We start from the raw sequence: 23,492 nt of genomic DNA on the forward strand, positions 1-23,492 counted from the left end.
CGTTTGATAATTGTCTGCTTTATTAAATACAGTATGTATCAGCACGAAAGGCAAAGAAAGAGACCCATTAATGTTTGGGTCATACTGAGCAACTTTAACTACGAGACCAACTCCGAAATCGCGAAAAAAAATTGGATGTTTCATACATTTTGCTGGTCTGATGTTGAAATTTCCTATGGGAGAGTCCCATAGTAAAAGTCCCATAGTTCATTAAATGTATTATTGGCCTGAATTAGTTATGAATTGTTTGTTTTTATCTGTCATTTTGACTTATGTATTTGTAAGAAAGAGATAAAACATTATTTAGCTAAATCAGGCCCGTAAAGTTTTATGAAGTGTAAGGCCTGAATGGACGCTCGGAGCGGAGCGTTCGGCGGGGCGTGCAGCGTGGCGTCGGGCTCACAAGTGATATGAGCAGCGTGCACTATACTGCAAAACGTAATTCAAGACCAAAAAATGTAAGATAATGTTGCCACTTTTTACTAGCGCGTCTTGTATTTATGTAAAACTAAGTAAATAAAAGTACTTTTTTAAATCGTAGGAGTAAAATTACTAATGAATAAATTATCTTAGCGTGATTATTTATTAAAGGGAATTTACTATTTTACAAACAAATTATTACAGTGGCAACATTATCTTATTTTTTTTGGTCTTGAATTACGTTTTGTAGTTTAAGGTCGCTCTTATACGTGAGCATTTGTTTAACATGCACGCCGCACGCCTCGCCCCGATGCATGCCCAATTTGAGCGTCCACTTAGGCCTTATACCACAGAATAAATAATAGTACTAGGTACAGAAGACTCACTCTCTAACAAAACGCGTCTGTTACGATCAGCACAGATAGGCCGCTAGGTGGCGACAGCGCCACGCGCGGCTTATGGCAAACCCCAAAATTGGGGCCGAACGGATGTGCTTTTAGCTACCTGTAGCGAAGCGACGAGATCGCGGAGCGAGCCACGCCTGTTTATGCTTAGGGGCCTTCTTTTCCAGCGGCGATGGGCGTGCGCATAGAGTACAAGACGGCGCACGAGGCGGAGGCGGTGGACGTGGAGCGGCGCGCGGCGCGGCCGGCGCCGGCGCCCGACGCGGAGGACGACGCGCGGGACCGCGCCGCGCACAAGCGAGCCATGCGCGCCGGGGACGCGCCCACTGAGGTTACTCTCTCTCTCTCTACCTAGCTATCCATCCCGCACGGTGGACGTGGAGCGGCGCGCGGCGCGGCCGGCGCCGGCGCCCGACGCGGAGGACGACGCGCGGGACCGCGCCGCGCACAAGCGAGCCATGCGCGCCGGGGACGCGCCCACTGAGGTTACTCTCTCTCTCTCTACCTAGCTATCCATCCCGCACGGTGGACGTGGAGCGGCGCGCGGCGCGGCCGGCGCCGGCGCCCGACGCGGAGGACGACGCGCGGGACCGCGCCGCGCACAAGCGAGCCATGCGCGCCGGGGACGCGCCCACTGAGGTTACTCTCTCTCTCTCTACCTAGCTATCCATCCCGCACGGTGGACGTGGAGCGGCGCGCGGCGCGGCCGGCGCCGGCGCCCGACGCGGAGGACGACGCGCGGGACCGCGCCGCGCACAAGCGAGCCATGCGCGCCGGGGACGCGCCCACTGAGGTTACTCTCTCTCTCTCTACCTAGCTATCCATCCCGCACGGTGGACGTGGAGCGGCGCGCGGCGCGGCCGGCGCCGGCGCCCGACGCGGAGGACGACGCGCGGGACCGCGCCGCGCACAAGCGAGCCATGCGCGCCGGGGACGCGCCCACTGAGGTTACTCTCTCTCTCTCTACCTAGCTATCCATCCCGCACGGTGGACGTGGAGCGGCGCGCGGCGCGGCCGGCGCCGGCGCCCGACGCGGAGGACGACGCGCGGGACCGCGCCGCGCACAAGCGAGCCATGCGCGCCGGGGACGCGCCCACTGAGGTTACTCTCTCTCTCTCTACCTAGCTATCCATCCCGCACGGTGGACGTGGAGCGGCGCGCGGCGCGGCCGGCGCCGGCGCCCGACGCGGAGGACGACGCGCGGGACCGCGCCGCGCACCAGCGAGCCATGCGCGCCGGGGACGCGCCCACTGAGGTTACTCTCTCTCTTCCTAGCTATCCATCCCGCATGGTGGTGGGGTCAGCTTTTCAATTTTTTTTCAATTTATTCGGGACAAAAAACAGTAACACGCAGGGTCACAGATTATATAATAGTTCTTACGAACAGATACTTATCTCTCAAACAAAACGCAAATACCTACTGTTATGATACCTACACAAAAATACAATGGAGTGACCTTCAACCCGCCGCTCCCCGCACCGTGCGCACCGGCACAACGCTAGGGTTGCTGACGCTTAGAAATGATAAATAAATACCTACTTAAACAGCGGAGTGAAATAATGGGAAAGCTAAATCTTAAATTATACCTAATATTCCGATTATGCGTTAGTGTTTGCGAAATAGTCATTTTAAAAGGTCATATGTCCCTGCAGTAACCGCAGTGTTTACGACGTTTTATAAACCGCGCAATAATCCCAGCAAGAATTAGTTTTAAAACTTCGATAATAGAAACCCCATGAATGCAGGTAATTAATTATAAGTTAACCAGAGCAAAAATGAGTAGGCACTTTCCGGTGTAAAGTTAACTTACTGTCGTTAAAATAAACATTTACCAAAATAAATTAAAAATTTGCTACCTATTTCAAATAGATGGATATCTAAAACTATACATTAATAATCATAATCATTTATTCCATCCATCCATCCATTTGTCATACATAACAAACATTACATGTTTAATTAAAGAAATTCAATAGTAGGTATTAGGTACCAACTACGTAGCTTGTAACTATCGTAAAAATTGACAGTGCGGCGCGCGGTGACGTGCGTACGTGAGCGCGTGTGGCAACCAACTGGCTCGCTTTTCTACCGTGAACGGGAGCAGATTCGTAGGTATAAATCCGAGCTCGCGCGGAGAGTTCCATAGGCCTGGCATGGTTCGAACACAGAAATAGAGTACAGAGTATAATAAAGTGTGAGACCGACAACATTATCCACAGATTACTAGATTACCTCCTGATAAATCTATAATGTATATAGCGCGAGATAACAATATAAATGATGTATGTAAAAGTAAACTTAACAAAGATAAGATTACAAAATAGGTTTTTGGATGCAATTACAAATTCGTATCGGCAGAAGTAGTCTTATACAGTTTAATGAGCGAGTAAACAGCTTTCCTCCTTAACCTTCTCCACTTCGCCCTGGAACCGATTTTTTGAATATCGATCGCTCGATTTCGTCACTCGAAAGTCGGTGGAATACGGCGAAATGCTAATGTTTGAAATACGTACGATCGAAATTTGGAATCTAATGGTATTAACCACTCGATTTTATTTCTATTAGTAGAATTTAAATGCCAAATATTAAAGATATTATTTAATGAAATACACGAAACCGAGTGGCCCAAATTCAAAAATCGGTCCACGACATCGTCCTCAGATAACTTGCACTCACTCATGTCCTTTAGCACTACATCCTTCCATCTTGTTAGCTATTAAGCTAATTATTAAGTGTGTAAATTGCAGTGCCCTTGCAGGGCTCATAGCTGATCTTGTTTTGATGTACCACCTTATGTAATGTACCTTAGAAAGCAATAAATTACTGAATACTGAATTGTCCAATCTGCCCAAATCTTCAACCTTGGATGGAAAGTTGTAACAGAGGTTACTAGTATATTTTAGAATAATAATAAGGGCTCATTTAGACGATGACTAGTTTTTACGAAAGCGACTGCCATCTGACCTTCCAACCCAGAGGGTAAACTAGGCCTTATTGGGACTAGTCCGGTTTCCTCACGATGTTTTCGCGACCGGTAAATATCAAATGATATTTCGTACATAAGTTCCGAAAAACTCATTGGTAGGAGCCGACGTTTAAAACTGTAACCTCCGAATTGAAAGTCGCACGCTCTTACCGCTAGGCTACCAGCGCTTGATAAGCGCAGTCTTATTATCGAAATTATGGCTTTATAATAGCAGTTTATGTAACTTAATAATTGCAAGAAATGTCGATAGTTTATCGACATGGCTACAGCAAGGTGGGCCACATTGTTAATCGTACACTAAACAAAAGTGGTAACAGTGACAGCTCGCTTAGACGTAATCTTTGCATATTATATATATCTATGTTTTGAACACGTCGCCCGCTTAGCAACTTCTGCTGCTGACTGCACCTTTTCGTCAGCATAATGTTTTTGTATAAATACGACGGTTAAAAGCTAACTTTTTTTCTTACAGTGCCTACAACAGTTCCAACAATCAGTCGCCGAACACGAACAAGAAATCATCCAAAAAGGCCTTTTAATACCACAAGATCAGCCAATCACAGACGTCCTACCCGACCCTTTGAAGGATTGCCGAAAAACCGAACCAATACCGGACGACGAAGTAAAAACCAGATTCGACCAACTATTCCCGTACAAAAACGACTTTTTAAACATCGAAAACGGACCCATAACCTTAGAAGCTATCGAGAAAAACAAGCGATCGTTACTGGCCGAATTTAAAAATAGTTTATCAGAGGAAGAAATTAAAAAATATACCTGCTTCTCTATGACAGATGTTGACATTGATTCGCCAGAGTATATGAATGAGAAAGTTTCGAATATAGGTTTTGATACTATGGAGAGTTATGCGGAGAGAGTGCAGCGTGTCGGTGTGAGGGAATTCAAGCCGTATTATGAGGATAGTAAGGGGCAGAATGGGAAGGAGTTCGATTTTGATTTTCAGCCGAATCTGGAGGGACATCCGGGGCCGAGTCCTAGTGTTATTTTACAGGTATTTTATTTTACAATCATTTAATAGACTGTGCTTATTGCTGAAAGTATTTATCAAATTACAAAAAAAGTTTTTTTTCACCACACCAGCTTGGAAAGGCTTATTTTGCACCTCAAAAACTGATAGCAAAGTTGCATCTTATTCACACGTGAGGCAAATTAATAAAATGCAATTTTGAGTTGTTTTCTTATGTTTACTGGTTGAATTGACTTTTAAATGATGATTTTGAATCAATCTAAGGAACGGGACGACACTACGACGTTGCCACTTTTTAATTTCTACGATTTCTTGTCGGTCTATATTTGAATGTCTTTTTAGGGTTCCGCACCCTAAGGGTAAAATGGGACCCTATTACTAAGACTCTGCTGTCCGTCCGTCTGTCACCAGGCTGTATCTCACGAACCGTGATAGCTAGACAGTTGAAATTTTCACACATGATGTATTTCTGTTGCCGCTATTACAACAAATACTAAACAGTACGGAACCCTCGGTGGGCGAGTCCGACACGCACTTGACCGGTTTTTAATTTCTACAATTTGTTGTCGGGCTATATTTGAATGTATTTATTTTAAGGCGCTGACGATGTCTAACGCGAACGATGGCATCAACCTTGAACGACTGGAGACCATCGGAGACAGTTTCCTAAAGTTCGCTATCACGGCTTACTTGTACTGCGCGCACCCTACCGTGCACGAGGGGAAACTGAGCCATATGAGGAGTAAACAGGTATAATGTTCACGCTGGCCGATAGATGGCGGTTCATACTTGAACGACTGCAGTTCGCCATCATGGCTCTGTACTGCGCGCACCCTACCGTGCACGAGGGGAAACTGAGCCATATGAAGAGTAAACAGGTGGGATAGTGTTCACACTGCCCGATAGATGGCGGTTTATACTTGAACGACTGCAGTTCATCACGGCTCTGTACTGCGCGCACCCTACCGTGCACGAGGGGAAATGAACCATATGAGGAGTAAACAGGTGGGATAGTGTTCACACTGGCCGATAGATGGCGGTTTATACTTGAACGACTGCAGTTCGCCATCACGGCTCTACTGCGCGCACCCTACCGTGCACGAGGGGAAACTGAGCCATATGAGGAGTAAACAGGTGGGATAGTGTTCACACTGGCCGATAGATGGCGGTTTATACTTGAACGACTGCAGTTCGCCATCACGGCTCCGTACTGCGCGCACCCTACCGTGCATGAGGGGAAACTGAGCCATATGAGGAGTAAACAGGTGGGATAGTGTTCACACTGGTCGATAGATGGCGCTTTAGTGCTCTAAATCACACTAGGCCAAAGGTATGGTGCAATCTTTTCGAGCGATGGCGTTATAACCTTCAGCCTACTCTCGAGTAGATGGCGTTAATATTAATATTTAACAAGTTAACACACATCAGTGAACGAATAATGATCAAAGTCAAATGGCGTTCTAACAGTTTTAATCTTCTGTCGAAAGATGGCAGTAAATGTACTGTAGCTACATAATTTACCATGACAGTAACTCTCTATTTCAAATTATCTTTGGTATAATATACTGTATTGTAACATCTGTTATTATTTGTTATTTTGAAACTAACCGTTAACATTCTTTGTCAGGTGTCAAACTTGAATCTATACCGATTGGGCCTGCGCAAGCGTCTCGGCGCGCGAATGATCGCGTCCAAGTTCGAACCCCACGACAACTGGTTGCCGCCCTGCCACAAAGCCCCGCCCGCGGCACACGCACCTGTAAGTATAACCAAAGAGAATGTAATATACAATACAATACAATGCAATGCAATAAAATGCAATGCAATGCAATACAATGCAATGCAACGCAACGCAACGCAACGCAACGCAACGCAACGCAACGCAACACAACGCAACACAGCGCAACGCAATACAATACAAATACTCTTTATTGCACACCTCAATTAAATAAGACAATACAAAAGAAAACAGAAATACGAGCAGAGGTAAACAACAGGCGGTCTTATCGCTAAAAAGCGATCTCTTCCAGACAACCTTTGGGTAGCGGAAATTAATAAATTTACATATGTCAGTAGGTGTTGCAAATACAATGAAAGAAACCTATCACTAAATACATAGAAAACATACAAGTTACCATGCAAATAAAATAACCAAACCTAATAAAAATACATATACCTACATACATACACATACATAATATAGAGGCGGATTGTCAAAGTAATTTTTGTAGTCACAGTAAATTTAATGCCAACTTTCGACACATGATTAAAACTTTTAGAACGCCATTTGACTTTGATCCTTGTTCTTTCACTGATATGTGTTAAATTTGTTAAATGTCAAAAAGTGTCGCCATCTACTCGAGTATTGGCGAAAGGTATGGCGCCATCGCTCGTGTAAATTTACTGTGGCTATAAAAATTACTTTCACAATCCGCCTCTATATCAAATTCTCTTTGGTATAAGGGTATAACCTTTTAAAGCCGGGGTCGCATTAACGGGAAACGCCGTTGATTAACGCGATAATGGTTACTTATCATAAGGCCACACTGGGATTGTCGCCATAATCATGCGTATGTTGAGACTCAGGCGACGCAGTTCACGCAGCGCAGATTTTGTAAAGTATGAAACGTCTTTACGATGCAGCGTGCGTAGCTAAATGACGATCCATACTCAGTACCGTCTTTACCAAACGGCACACGGGGCCCGTGCCCAGGGCCCCATCCTCAGAGGGCCCCGAACGACAGATAATAACAGTATATTTCATTACCCATAATAAATAGAAGATCATAACAGAAAAATGTTTACAAAATCTGCTCATAATTTCATATTTTGACGTTAAAAAGAACACTTTTGCACTGCGTGTGCTATCAAAATCGCTGCAGACTTCTCTGGATCTAACTCTAGTGATTAATTAAGCAAGGGTATGGCTATGTTTATTTCTTGCCTCACAGGTGGACTCGGAGGGCGTGCAGGAGGCACCTCCGGCTGGCTGCTTCATCCCATACAATCTCATCACGCAGCACAGCATCCCAGGTAACCCGACGGCGTATTATACAACTTGATTCAGGCATCAACTCGTCACACCAAAATGTTGTTCTAACTGGTCACACTGGCAAAAGCAAAATTATTTATTTCAATTCGTCACAAGTATATTTAAGTTCTATTAAGTCACAACGTATTTGCAAAAAACTTTCGTTTTCTATTCGTCATCTGGTCAAACAGTTCTAACTGGTCACAAGCAAGAGAGAATAGAATAGTTTTTTATTCGTAAACACACAGACAATGGACATACATAGATAAAAACATAGTGAAAAATAAAGTGTCACGAAATGGCCCCATCTCAGCATGTTGCTGGCGACTGCGCTGACCTTCCGATGAGACCATCAAGTGAGAAATAATCTCGGAAGGTAACAGACAAAAAAAAACATAAAGGAAAGAAACATAAAATAAGCCAAAAATACACACACACACACACACAGTTTATACACCCAATACAAAAAAGAGAAACAAGATGACGACACAAGTAAATACATGACACTAAAGTTACAGTAGAATTACACGGATCAATCGATCGAACTTGTACCGGTCCGGTCGGATCATATCGTGGCGCGGCATTAAGCGCGCATAATATACCGCGGATATCTAAACATATTTCAATACGCGGATACCTAAACATATTTCAATACCAGTCTTTCTTGCCCTTCGTTCGGGGTGTGTTCGGGGTATGACTACATAGAGACGAATGATTCATAGCTGATTCAGGCTTGCAATTTGTTTGTGAACGCCATAAATCTTCAAACTTCACCAGTTAGCGGCTAGCAGCCGCAAGCGGCCATTAAACGTCCTTAAATTACGTTAGTGGCTATTTTGTGCAGACAAATCAATAGCGGACTGCGTAGAAGCCCTAATAGGGGCGTACCTCCTGGAGTGCGGTCCCCGCGGAGCCCTGCTCTTCATGGCCTGGCTCGGGATCCGGGTGCTGCCGCGACATGCCGTGCCGGTCACAGACCACGGCACCGTCGAGAAGCTAGAGGATTGGCAGGTAATGTGTGTGCGCCTTAGGGGTCATCCATTAATTACATCACACGTTTAGGGGGTGGGAGGGGGTCAAGAAAATGTGACATATTGTGACATGGGGGAGGGGGGAGGCACAAACTTTGTGACGTCACTTTAACTTCATCAGTAACCGAAAATTTATTTAAATTATTTTATTCGCTGTACATTTAAATAACAAGTTTTTAAAACTATAATCATTTTTATTCGTTTAATTTTCTTTCCTAAGCAGTTTTGGGTTATAAAATTAGTAATATTTATATCGTAAAAAATATTTTGATAAAATATTAATAATACTTAGGTACTTACTCAATTCGATTTGGCGATTTCGTAGAAAAAATGTGACGACACACTAGGGGGGAGGGGTTTGCCAAATGTGACCAAGTGTGACAAGGAGGGGGGAGGGGTCAAAAACCTAGAAATTCGTGTGACGTAATTAATGGATGACCCCTTAAGTTATTTACACAATATCTTTAGTGTTCGTTACACATTAGTACACATAGTACACATTAGTCATCTATCCTGAGGGTCGCGAAGTTGGAATCTCGACACAATGCGAATTTTATTTCGTTTGTGGTGTGTGTTCCGACTGAACATCTAGCGACATTCACTAAGGAGGAGTTTTGGCCGAAGGATGTCAAGTTTCGGCGGTTTCGCGGCCGGCTCGCTGACACTGCGGGATTACGTAATGCATCGCAACCATAGTGTGATTTATAGTGTTTAGTTTTAAAATATATTTTCATATAATATGTATGCTAGTTTTAAGGTATTTATGTATAGGCCTGAAATAAAAAAAATCATTCATTTCATTAATTCATTCATTAGTTTAGCAGTTCACATTAGTTTAGTATAATGCAACAGATAAGAGTTACATTCGTATAGTAGTATTTTTTTTGTCCAACAGAAGAAACAGTCTGCCCGCAAAACACGGCGTGAGTCAGACTCAGAGTCATCAGAAGAAGATGATGATGATGAACTTCCTCGGCCTGTCGGCTCGCTGACGCCCTACAAAGAGAACGGACAGTGGTTTCTGGTGAGTTCGATATTGTTTTACAATTCTGCAGTGATCACACGCGAGACAAACCATACAACTGCGAAGTATGTCACGAGCAAGACGTCGAGAGACAGACTCTAAGTCATATGAAAACGACTAGGCTAGTCGGCTCGCTGGCGCCCTAAAAATATAATAGATAGTGGTTTCTGGTAAGTTAGATGTTTCCTGTAAGACCGCTGTGTTCACACGAGAGAGAAGTCACGCGACTGCGAAGTATGGGAAGGCATAGTGTTTTTTTGGTAAGTTGGTGTTATAACCATATATGGTTAACAGGCGTTTTATGAATAATGCATTAAGTCCGCAGTTATCACTATACCCAAAACTTTTTCCGGAAAAAACAAAGAGTTTACAGAATGAACTGATACGTACGTTCGCACACTTTAACTGTTGATCCATCTAAGGTTCAAGCTAATTTGGCTGTCAATACTAACGGTATGAACAATCCAAAGTAAAGTAGACCCTAAATGACTCAACAATTAAAGTCCGTGACTGTACTTTAAGTACTTTAACATTGGATTAATAACGATGATACTTAGCAGCGCTTTCGAGAATCTAGAACGTGTCGTCTGTCTTTTTAAATTTATTAGCAGTTTTCTATAACGTTCGAGCTCTATATACCCATTATAATTTTTGTCATTGTATTCCCAAGAAAACTACGGATTCTGTCATGTCATTACTTTGTTCATCACGGTTGTTTTTTTGCAGCCGATGTTTGGAGCGCTACGGGCGCCGCCCTCGCCGTTGCTGCGCTATATCGCCGACCCCGAGAGTGAGCTGGAGCAGATGTTGTCCGGTAAGTCTTGCCATATGAGGGACAACCCATGCAACTGTGAAATATGCTACATACTGAGTGACAGTGTGACACTGCATGCGATATTGGGAGCACTGCGGCCGCCCTCGCCGTTGCTTAGTTACATCCGGTAATCCTACGTCCGATAAGTCTCTTCACAGGAAGAGGCAAAACTGCATACTTTATGACGAATAGGGCTAACTCTTCCACTTGCTGTCTATACAAAAGGGACAAATCATATAAATGCGAAATATGATAGAAAAAAAAAACTCGCGCTGCACTGTAGCCGATGTTCAGTGGATTACGCCCACCGTGCTACATACATGTTCGTTACTGTGATATATCGCCCAGCTGGATGCTGTCATTAAGCCACGCTACACAACACACGAGGGACAAACCATTCAACTGCGAAATATCCTTCAAGCTCTGAGTGACGCCACATTTTTAGCATGAATCTCATCATCATCATCATTATCTCAGCCATAAGACGTCCACTGCTGAACATAGGCCTCCCCCTTGGACCTCCATTCGTACCGGTTGGAAGCGACCCGCATCCAGCGTCTTCCGACGGCCTTAACAAGGTCGTCCGTCTATCTTGTGGGTGGACGTCCTACGCTGCGCTTGCTAGTCCGTGGTCTCCACCCGAGCACTTTTCGACCCCATCGGCCATCTTCATGAATCTCATAATTGTTTTTTTTTTCAGGCTACGACGCATTAGAGCGGACCCTTCAGTACCGCTTCAAAGATCGCTCGCTCCTACTGCAGGCGCTCACACACGCGTCACACCAGAGAAACAGACTCACCGACTGTTACCAGAGACTCGAGTTCCTAGGTGACGCCATTTTGGGTAAGTTGATAGATATTTATTGGCACATCTCAGTAAAGAGATACAAAAGAACAGAACAATTGATTAAGTGTAGAGGCAGACAACAGGCGGTCTTATCGCTAAAGAGCGATCTCTTCTAGACAACCTTATAAGTTCTATCTTTAATACCTTTTGATTCGGTAGAGAAACCTTGGAACTTAGTAAACAAAAACCGGAACCCTCGGTAGGCGAGTCCGACTCGCAATTGTCCGGTTCTGTAAATTTGTCGCTCTTTCCTACTGACAAACTACTATAATGTAGGATATAACGTATATAATGTAATAAATACTTAGCTTAAGAAATATAACAAATATTTGCATGCTGTTTGTGGACGGTTGAATTAGGAGAAACTTTATGTATAGGGTACATCGCCAATTACTAGCCACCCCCCAATTACTGGCCACTTAATTTGATTTCTATTTATAGGTGAACAAAGTTCATTTTAGTATATAAGGTACGAAAATCCAATTATTAGCCAGTTTTCAATTACTGGCCACCTATTCCAAAAATGAATTCTATTTACAGATAAATAAAACTCATTTTCAGTATAAGGAAAATGGCCAGTAACTGAAATTTATCCACAACCCACTCGTTCAATAACTGGCCGCCTCTTACAAAAATGAGTTCTATTCACCTATACACAGAATTCATTTTAGTATAGGTGGCCAGTAATTGAAAACTGGCTAATAATTGGCGATGTACCCTATATAACAACTGTAATCTGACCCTATTCACGCAAATAAATAATTTATGATGATGACGGAAATGGCTTGACAGAGTATATTGTTAAGGGCCAACAGGAGTGGTCATTTCTCCATACAAACGTACTCGACTGTTTCCTGCGTGGGTTTTGATTCTAGAGCAATGATTTTTTCAACACAGATTAAGTTTTGGAGGAGGAAACAGTCGAGTACGAAACCTAGATTTTTGAGATTTTTACGCAGGATTTTTCGCCTTGTCCTTATCGCACTAGTTTTAGGAGCCGCATCCGTTAGCGAGACGGGTACCTATATTTACTTAAAATATTTAAAACTCAACTCCTGTTTCGTCTTAATGTGGTTTGTTCGCAGACTACCTGATAACGCGGCACCTGTATGAGGACCCGCGCCGGCACTCGCCCGGCGCCCTGACCGACCTGCGCTCGGCGCTCGTCAACAACACCATCTTCGCCACTCTCGCCGCCCGACACGGCTTCCACAAGTGAGCTACTAATCTGTGTAGAACCCTCGGTGGGCGAGTCCGACTCGCACCTGGCCGGTTTTTAGAGCTCCGTTCCCAAAGAGACCCTATTACTAAGACTCCACTATCCGTCCGTCTGTCACCAGGCTGTATCTAATGAACTATAATAGACACTTGCTAGTTGTCATTTTTACAGATGATGCATTTCTGTTGCCGCTGTAACAACAAAGACTAAAAAGTACGGAACCCTCGGTGGACGAGTGCGACTCGCACCTGGCCGGTTTTTTTAACAGATAAACCTAGCCCCAGACTAAGCAAAGCTTGTACTATGGGTGCTCGGCGACGATATACATATATAGGTATATAGATAAATACATACCTATATACATATTAGAATAGGGTATTTGACTGTATTTAAAATAAATTATTTTACACCATGCATGAAATAAAGCACCAGAAGATTAATAGAGAAACGTAGACAGCAGTTATTTTTAGACACAATTTCTATTTTAAAACCCGTATAAAACTATAAATAAATAAATAAATATTATAGGACATTCTTACACAGATTGACTAAGTCCCACAGTAAGCTCAAGAAGGCTTGTGTTGTGGGTACTCAGACAACGATATATATAATATACAAATACTTAAATACATAGAAAACACCCATGACTCAGGAACAAATATCTGTATCATCATACAAATAAATGCCCTTACTGGGATTCGAACCCAGGACCATCGGCTTCGCAGGCAGGGTCACTACCCACTAGGCCAGACCGGTCGTCAAATAAAGAGTAGGTAATTTGATTGTGACGTCACATGTTAGTGTTTCATATAAATTCCATAGTAGCAAATAATTTTGAGAGTCCGAAAAAAGAAACTGATTTGACTAGTAGTCAAATACCCTATACACCCATGACTCAGAAACAATATTTGTGTTCATCACAAATAAATGCCCTTACCAGGATTCGAATACTACCATACCACCTTAACCTATAGCCGCCCAGAGACCTATAAAAAGGTCTCCTGTTCCATTCTAATTTGAACTTTGTGTTGACAAAATAAAATTTCATTTTGCTTGGCAAGGTTTGACGTATGGGCGGCTAGAGGTTAAATTAATTGTTGTCACAGGTACTTCCGCCACATGTCACCCGGGCTTAACGAGGTGCTGACGCGCTACGTCAGGATACAGGAGGAAAATGGGCACTCCATCAGCGAGGAGGTACAATCTTTGGTTATACCAGAGAATAAGGCCCCCCCCACATCTAGCGTCTTTCGAGCGTCGGCGTCTACAACTCTATGGCGGAACGTCGACGCAACGTCGACGCAACTGCGCGGCGACGTCATTTTCCATAGCGCTGACCAGACGTCGACGCTCGAAAGACGCTAGATGTGGGGGGGGGGGGGGCCTAAGTAATACTACTACCGTACAGAAAGGAAACTTCCTACACAACCGAAGTTTGACAGCGGTTCAGGGTCGAATCATGCTGTCCCTCTATAATGTATGGCACTATCCCTTTCGGCTATTTAGGGTTGTCAAAATTCGAGCTATTATCTTATCTGTGGTTGGGGTACAAAGGGACGTCAAGTGGTGTCAACCCTAATAATTGAAGAAGAAGAAGAAGAAATACATTTATTTAACATCTGGGTATAGAATAACACACAGAACAAGTTACATAAACTACTTAGATGCTAAACAGGATCCCCCCCACTCAGCATAATGCCACGGCAAGCCATGACGCTGATTTTCAGTGGGTACCTGACTTAAAACTAATCTACATCTAAACTAAAACTAGACGAGTGACAACACGCACTTCAACACAGATTACAAAATACAATCATACAATAAAAGAGGGAAACTACAACAAAAAATGAACTTAAATTAGACGGTAGTTATCATTTTTAGCAAGCTTAACGTTGTGGACCGTGAGATTATTGGGTAAGGCTCGGCTAAGGCTCGGAGCAATGCTGAGCCGAACGGAGCCGAGTTCGCACCCCTGGTTATACCAGACCGGCTAGCATGATTTGCGTTCTCGCGCGAGTCCATAATTCAAGTCGCGCTAGATGTATGGAAACGCGCGCGAGAATGCGACTCATGCTAGCCGGTGACGATGAGGAGGGCGAAGTAGAAACATCTTTGGTTTTTTTTTTTTTTTTTATTGAGCAATAAGCTAAATAAAGTAAATTATTATTACAAGACCCATCGTGGGCAAAACCTTGAGGAGGTTTGTATGCCGATGCATTACCAGATTATACCAGTGCATTGTTTATCAAAAGCTTGTAACTTGTAATACTAGTGAAAGTTCTAACTAAAGCTGTCAAAAAGGGACTTTCACTTGTATTACAAGTTACAAGCTTTTGATAAACAGCGCACAGGGGCCTTACCATGATGCCCTTATTGCGATTCAGTTTAGGTCCCAAACAGCCCCAGGGGGGCCTGAAAGGAACACCTTTTGGGCCTTCTCGGCTCCGTTCGGCTCAGCATTGCTCCGAGCAATTATTAGGGTTTGCACCACTCAACGTCCCTTTGTGTGTTTGACCACAGATAAGATAATGACTTGAATTTTGACAACCCTAAATATCCGAATGGGATAGAAAGGGACAGTATGATTTGTCCTTGAATCGCTGTCAAACCGGTTTTGTAGGAAGTGTTATTTCTGTATGGTAGTACTATTACTTATTCTGTGGTTATACTGATATTCGAAATTAAACTTTTTAACTTCTAGACACTTAAATTACACCTTGATTACCCAATTAACCTGCTTTCTTGCCATTTTTGTTTTAAAATGGGACAATAGGTTTTAATTATTTACTTGGGTAAAAAATGAACCATAATTTACTTTTCTGTACATGTGTTCGTTTGTCTGTCATTTTCATTTGTCTACTCTCAATTGCTCAAAGGTTGACTGGAAGAGATCCCTTTTAGGGATAAGTTCGCCTTTGTACATTGTATACTTTCTTTTAATTGTATCTTAACCTGTCTTATGTACAATAAAGTTTTTACATACATACATACATACATACATACAATATAACTGTTACTTCCAGCCAATTAGGATTGTTCATTTTTTTTAGACCCCCATTTTTATTTTATTTTCTGAAAATATAGGTTAATTTAAGATACCAATTTGAATGATTTAGTTATTCGTGGCTCGGTTGAATATTTATAATTTATTGAAAATATGAGATACGACTTCTCGTAAATTACATGTCGTCGGCTGATTAGGATAATGCACAAGCAACAACAAGCATTAAAAAAATAGTTGTCATTGTCAATTGATTGTAATGTCACCTGTCGACAATGTCAGTGTCACGAGTTTTTATAAATAACAATCGTCTGGAATGGAAAACTCGTTTATTTTGAATCATTAATTTCAAAATACCTACGCTATAAATTTGAGAAAGCTGATTCCAGAAATCTGCCTAAGTTATATAATATAACTTAGTTTTATTGGAGTATGTATCCATATAGCATCCAACTCCAACCATAACTTGGCTGAAATCAAGGGAGCAAAAATACAAATGTAAGTTACCTACATCATATATATTTTAACTGATTCGATTTGTAAGAAGATTGGATTCATAAAATCGTTACAAGCGTCCATTGCTAAAGGTAACTTAGCACCCAGTGGGTGCTTTCTGCCGGCTTGTCACCATTGTTTGGATATTGTACTACATACTTATACTACTATATTAGGAACATGCCAATTTTGCTAATTATATCCTATTATTTCAGGTCATCGTGATTCCTATTTAGATACAGCTGTGATATATGTAACTGCACTTGGGCCCAGAACAAAGTTGAGCATTTTATATTGAAACGAACGTCATATTAATTATTAATCGTCGTAATACTTTACGACCGTAAATAATGCCTGGGAACAGAGTAAATAACAAACCATACACTTCTCTTCTGGATGGTCAACAAGAAGCCATCATTGTCAGATGCTCGTGCAGAACATGATAAACATACATTTAATGTAAAGTTACTATTTTTTTTTGGAAACATATATAACATATTTCCCAAATTAATAAAAAAGTAGGTAAACAAAAACATGTTTTATTATTCACAACTCTTTATTAAGTCTTGTCCACCATGATATCAGCAGCTTGAACTGCAACATGTACCTGGAAATTAGAAATTATATCTTTTTAAAGCAGTTTCAGGCTGAATTTTGAGTATGGCTATGTATTCTTGTATATTCCTTCTTTCCAGTAGGCACCATCTCTGTTTAACGGTTTGCCTTTAGATACTCTGGCTACATTACCACAGAAAATAAATAGATACCACGACCCTACCAATAAAGTGAGCTTTTAAATACTTAATTGTAGTAAATTAATATTAATTTTATACTTACATCAACGTGATTCTCACAGCAATACTGTGTGTAACACGGGAAGTAGGTAGGTATTCCAAGTTTAATTCACGGCACCATCTTTCACGTCGTAGGTCTTCGTGGATTCGAACTATTATTTTTGTGAATCATTCCCACACATAGGAACAAGGTTTTTGATATAAGTATTATTAAGCAATGAAATTTACTGTTTAGGTATTAGTTATAAATCAAATTGTAACAAACAAGCGCAGCGGTTTAACTGAAAAATTTTGTTATGACAATCGATGACAATGATAACTTTGACAATACGTGAGTGACGGATTTATTTACTACGGTTCGATAACTTTTATTATGCAATGACTTTACATTCAGCCCGACAGAAGGTCAAACTAAGGTCATAAGGATATTTGTTGAAATATCTTCAATCCTCAATTATTATATCGCAGCAAATGTCGGAAACTGTTTAAAAACCTTATATCTCGAAATGGTTTTCGAAAGAGAACATTTGAAAAAAAATGAACAATCCTAATTCTACTATACTACTTACTTACTTTTACTTACCACACGAAATATAAGGCTGTCAAATTTGTGGTCACGATTATTTCTTAGGTATCGTCTTGGGTCGTCCCATTCGTTTTTCGTCAAGTTCTTAAATTAGTCCTGTTCTGCTTTCGTCACTCATTCTACATTGAAAGCCACCGACGATTGTGACGAATGTAGAATGAGTGACGAAAGCAGAATAGGACTAATTTAAGAACTTGACGAAAAACGAATGGGACGACCCAAGACGATACCATTTCTTATGCTATAGTAAGCATACACATACATTCTACAATAAATAGGTTTTTTGATTATAATTTATGACGTATTTGCAGCACTACCTGATTCACGAGGACGAGCTGGAGCAAGCTGAAGATGTGGAGGTCCCCAAGGCTCTAGGAGACCTCTTCGAGTCCATAGCGGGCGCCATATTTCTTGACTCCGGTAAGTAGCATACTTCGCAGCTGTATGATTTTTCACGTCACACCTATACAAATATTTTGTAGAAGCTACTAATGAGGTGTTAAGGTATAGCCGATGTGGAGGTCCCCAAGGCTCTAGAAGAGCTCCTCGAGTCTATAAGCAGGTGCATAATTCTAGATTCTGGTAAGTAGCATACTTCGCAGTTGTATGATTTGTCACATCATACCTACGAATATGAACTCAAATCAAAATCGGCCGTTTTAACTTTGTACGCACAGATTGACGAATCCAGCAACATAAAAAGCGGCCAAGTGCGAGTCGGGCTCGCCCATGAAGGGTTCCGTAGCAGCAAGTAACATAATGAAATTGCGGTTTACGATTTATGACGAAAAGCATTATGTCTCTATATCAGCGGTCGGCAACCTTTTAGCAGCCAAGGGTCACATATCAGTTAACGAAGTGGACGCGGGCCGCACTTTGTTAGTATTTATGACTTTGTCAGTCATTGTCGTTTGTCAATATTACAAACAAAATAGCCAAGGAGGCTCGCGGGCCACGAGTGAGCGGCCCGCGGGCCGCTGGTTGCCGACCGCTGCTCTACATATATCACTCTTCCATATTAGTGCGACAGTGACAGTTGCGTTTCGATCGCTACGGAGCGTAAGCAATCGGCGTCTTAGCTACGCGGCCTGTCGTTAAATTTAAACATTCACGATTATTTGGCAGTGGCGCTAGTGTGCACGTTAAGGGGTCATCCATTAATTACGTCACACGTTTAGGGGGTGGGAGGGGGTCAGGAAAATGTGACATGTTGTGACATGGGGGAGGGGGGAGTCACAAACATTGTGACGTCATTTTAACTTCATCACTATTCATCAGTAACCGAAAATTAATTTATATTTTTTTATTCGCTGTAGGTACATTTAAATATTGAGGTTTTGGAAGTAGGTAATTTTCGTTCCTAATTGGTTTTGTGTTATAAAATTACTAATATTTCTTTTACCAAAAATATTTTTTTATTAAAAAAATAATGCCGAGTTAGTATTGTAGATTTCGTTGAAAACAAATAGAAAAAAAAATTGTTTAAAATGTGACATCACACCAGGTGGGGAGGGATTTGTAAAATGTGACCAAGTGTGACAAGGAGGGGGGGAGGGGTCAAAAAACCCAGAAATTCGTGTGACGTAATTAATGGATGATCCCTAATGGGCTCTTATTTGTCGTGTCGCGGATGAACGACCAGCGTGTGGCTAAGCACATCTTTTATTCTGAGCTTGAGGAGGGCAAGCGGAAACAGGGCGGCCAATTCCTCAGGTACAAAGATGTGCTTAAGCGTCACATGAAGAAGTGTGGCGTAGAGCCCTCGCGATGGGAGCAGCAGGCAGCCATGCGTACGGAATGGCGGGCTGCAATAAATGCCAAGATAACAGATTATGAATCTCGGCGGCGCTTAGAGCTTGACGCCAAGCGCGATAGAATAAAAGCCAGACCACCTGCGGCAATACCGTATAACTATGTTAACGGTGTGCTCACATGCCCGCAATGTTCGCGAACTTTTACTAACAAGATCGGCTACATCAGCCACTTGCGAGCACACCAACGACAGCAACGGAGTTGACAGCAGTCGCCGTGGCCGAAGTCGGCCGTGGAGTTATTATTATTATGAATAATTTTTTTTTTTAATTGTTTAATGTTGTTTGTTGTCGGCAGGCATGTCGCTGGCGGCGGTGTGGGGCTCGTACGAGCGGCTGATGGGCGCGGAGCTGGAGGCGTTCTCCGCGGCCGCGCCCAAGTCCCCCGTGCGGGAGCTGCTCGAGGCGGAGCCCGACACCGCCAAGTTCGGGTAAGACCCCCCCCTCCCCCCAACTACAGAATAATAAATAATAATAATAATAAAGTGAACGGTTTAATAGCGAAGAGTCTCGACAAACATCTCGAGAGACTCTCGCTAGGTGGTTGGATCAAGGGACAGATGCAGAAGGCGGTGATCTTGGACACGGCGCGGATAGTACGTCGGTTCCTCTCTCTGCAGCCCTGACCACCGGTAGCTTGGGCCTTGCCCCGCTGCTGGCGGCACCCTAGGTTAGGTTTTTTATAATGTGTTTATATGTATTTTTGTTGTTTTGTAAGTGTTTTTATATTTTACTTTTATATTCATATTATAAAAACCCTAGCCTAAGAAAGATGATGAATAAAATAAATAATAATAAATATTGGTGGACATCTTACACAGATCAACCTAGCCCCAAACTAAGCAAAGCTTGTACTATGGGTGCTAGGCGACGATATACATACTTATATAGATAAATACATACTTATATACATAGAAAACACCCATGACTCAGGAACAAATATTAGTGTTCATCACACAAATAAATGCCCTTACTGGGATTCGAACCCAGGACCATCGGCTTCGCAGGCAGGGTCACTACCCACTAGGCCAGACCGGTCTTCGGTCGAATAAATAATATGAGACTTTTACTAACTATGACACCAACACGGAGATCGATGTGAAAATTTGGCTATTTCACGCATTTTGGCTGGTCCATTTTCAATACAATACAATACAAATGCATTTATTTCATTACTTTTAACATCAGTTCTTAGGTTATAGTTCGTTTTTTTAGCATTAAAAATAAGGTAAACAATCTTGATGTGTCTTTTAATTAAAAAACACGTTTTAAAAATAAGTTACGGCATTTATGTAACAATTATGAATCTAATACGATCATTTATATTCTTCTGCTTTCATAATTAATCGTTTTTGATTTTTAAAAAGCGTTTTTTCAATTAAAAGACATGAAGATCGCTTACCTTCTTGCAAGTTCTTTCTAATGCTAAAAAAACGAACTATAGGTATTTTCTAAGAAAGGATGATTTTTTTGTCATGAAAAATACAATTGTAATGCATTTATTTCATTACTTTTTACATCAGTTCTTAGGTTAGGTATTTTCTATGGAAGGGTGATTTTCTTTCATGATTTAGAGGCTGGTTCCATAGTAAAAGTTGCTCAGTATAATTCCAAAACCTCCCTGGCAACGGGAATGCAGTTATTTTTCAGCCACCGTGTATACACGTTAGGTTGCGCTGACACAAGCAATATGCTTTTATGTCGCAGTAAACCAAAGTGTTATTGTTAAACTCTGAAAGTGGCTAATGAGAGGTCTTTTTGACAGCTGCTGTCAAAATCCACCAATAAAAAAAAACCGGGTAAGTGCGAGTCGGACTCGCGCACGAAAGGTTCCGTACCATAAACCAAAAAAAAAAACGGAATAAAATGCAAAAAGAAAACGGTCACCCATCCAAGTACTGACCACGCCCGACGTTGCTTAACATTGGTCAAAAATCACGTTTGCTGTATGGGAGCCCCGCTTAAATCTTTATTTTATTCTATTTTTAGTATTTGTTGTTATAGCGGCAACAGAAATACATCATCTGTGAAAATTTCAACTGTCTAGCTATCACGGTTCGTGGGATACAGCCTGGTGACAGACAGACGGACAGACGGACAGACGGACGGACGGACGGACGGACGGACGGACGGACGGACGGACGGACGGACGGACGGACAGCGAAGTCTTAGTAATAGGGTCCCGTTTTACCCTTTGGGTACGGAACCCTAAAAACATGGTTAAACATGACTGGTGGATTGACAGCTAGACCTCTCGCCACGGTGCTGCCATCTAGTCAAAAACTCGATCGCGGAAACCCTAATTGAGACATATGTAACTTCGTAGAAGATGAATAAAGTCTAAGGAAAAAACGTGCCTCGGAAATCAAGAAATAGTCATTCTCGCATAGATGGCGCACACACCTTTGGCCTATGCTCGGCTAGATGGCGTGACGACACCGTTTCATATTTAACAATTTTAACACATAGATATCAGTCAGAACATGGGTCAAAATGATATAAAATAAAATCATTTATCCATATATATATAAATTTTTTTAATAATTTTATACGTGTTTATTTTTTTAGTGGACCCCTATACTATATATTCTCTTTGCCTACAGTAACCTCATGTTTTTATAATTACAGCAAACCAGAGCGTCTCGCCGACGGGAGGCGAGTCCGGGTGTGTGTGGAAGTATTCGGTCGAGGCGCCTTCAAGGGCGTAGGGCGCAACTACCGGATCGCCAAGGGCACGGCGGCCAGGTGCGCCCTAAGGCACCTTAAGAGGCATAAACAACACTGAAACTTGTTTTAGAGCGTGAAACTTTCAAGGCAGAAAACCTATCAACACTATTTTCACCACACCAGCTCGGAAGCTCGGAGGCTTACTTTGCACTTCAAAAACTGATAGCAAAGTTGCATTTTAATCAAATCAAATGTTTTGAAATATTTTGAGTTGTTGTCTTATGTTTGCTGGGTAGAATTGACTTTTAAATGATGACTTTGGATGATAAATATTCAATAACATTCATTTGGATTTGATTTTGTTTGATATTTTACATTTAATATGTAATTGCTTCGGGTTAGTGTGGTGAAAATTATTGTGTGTCACTCGGGGGCAAATTTTGTTTAACCCTCGTGCGTTGAAACCCTCACAACGCTCGACTCCATTTCCGAACCACTCGCTACGCTCGTAGGTCAATTTTGGAATCTTTCTCTTGCTCAGGTATCAATATTAGCACGAGCGGTTAAACAACAACTTTGCCCCCTTGTAAAACAAATAGCTATTGTAAGTTCAAATTTCAGTGGCAAATTTTGCATTTTCCATTTGTATGGCCTTAGGAGGGGTAACATTATTATTTTTCGAAGTATTGTAATTATAATAAAATTTATAATATTGTAACTTTTATAAATATTGCTGTAACTAATTTTTGTAACGTGTGCGTTTATATGAATATGAAATGTAAATAAATTGTGTAATGTATTAAGAGTTTTATTTATCAACCGAGCGGAGAGAGGTCTTTGCGTAGAATCAGGTGTAACGACAGAAAAAGTAATAGTACTACCGTACAGAAAAGAAATTTCCTACAAAACCGAAGTTTGACAGCGGTTCAGGGTCGAATCGTGATATCCCTTTTTTACAAGCTTTTATTTACTTTCACCTGACCGTTGTCTGTCTGTCTGTGTGTAATCAAATCTTGCAAGTTAAATTTGATCCACTTCCTGAAATTTTGCATACATACGTAGTAAGTCGGGTGAAAATGCAATATTATGGTGTCATCGAGCTGATCTGATGATGGAGACCGGAGGTGGCCATAGAAACTCTGTGATAAAACAACGAAACCTAATTGTGTTTGGGGTTTTTAGAATTGTCTCTATGAGTATTAGTTCCCTGTGGAAAGAAAAGTACAGTCAGCGATAAAAGCTTGTATCAAAAATGAAATTTTTGCCAAAAACTTGTTTATGTATGGTACTATCCGGCTATTTAGGATTGTCAAAATTCAGGTCATTATCTTAACAGTGGTCGTGCACGCTAAGGGACGTCAAGTTGTGTCAAC

At 41.9% G+C, this 23,492-nt stretch overlaps 1 protein-coding gene across 1 annotated transcript in view; it reads left to right on the forward strand.

The window, feature by feature from the left end:
* The window catches only part of LOC134677348 (endoribonuclease Dcr-1), a 55,417-nt gene extending 32,533 nt beyond the window's left edge, over positions 1–22,884 (forward strand). The window contains exons 30-43 of the mRNA XM_063535783.1: positions 992–1,155; positions 4,284–4,823; positions 5,397–5,549; positions 6,427–6,558; positions 7,751–7,832; positions 8,675–8,841; positions 9,757–9,885; positions 10,612–10,699; positions 11,400–11,543; positions 12,632–12,761; positions 13,872–13,962; positions 17,953–18,061; positions 19,751–19,883; positions 22,081–22,884. Of these exons, the coding sequence (XP_063391853.1) occupies positions 992–1,155; positions 4,284–4,823; positions 5,397–5,549; positions 6,427–6,558; positions 7,751–7,832; positions 8,675–8,841; positions 9,757–9,885; positions 10,612–10,699; positions 11,400–11,543; positions 12,632–12,761; positions 13,872–13,962; positions 17,953–18,061; positions 19,751–19,883; positions 22,081–22,237 (2,219 nt within the window). The 3' untranslated portion in view covers positions 22,238–22,884. The remainder of the gene's footprint in view (positions 1–991; positions 1,156–4,283; positions 4,824–5,396; positions 5,550–6,426; positions 6,559–7,750; positions 7,833–8,674; positions 8,842–9,756; positions 9,886–10,611; positions 10,700–11,399; positions 11,544–12,631; positions 12,762–13,871; positions 13,963–17,952; positions 18,062–19,750; positions 19,884–22,080) is intronic.
* Positions 22,885–23,492: the final 608 nt, after the last annotated feature.

Source organism: Cydia fagiglandana, chromosome 26 (assembly GCF_963556715.1).
Source record: "Cydia fagiglandana chromosome 26, ilCydFagi1.1, whole genome shotgun sequence".
NCBI classification, from domain to species: domain Eukaryota; kingdom Metazoa; phylum Arthropoda; class Insecta; order Lepidoptera; family Tortricidae; genus Cydia; species Cydia fagiglandana.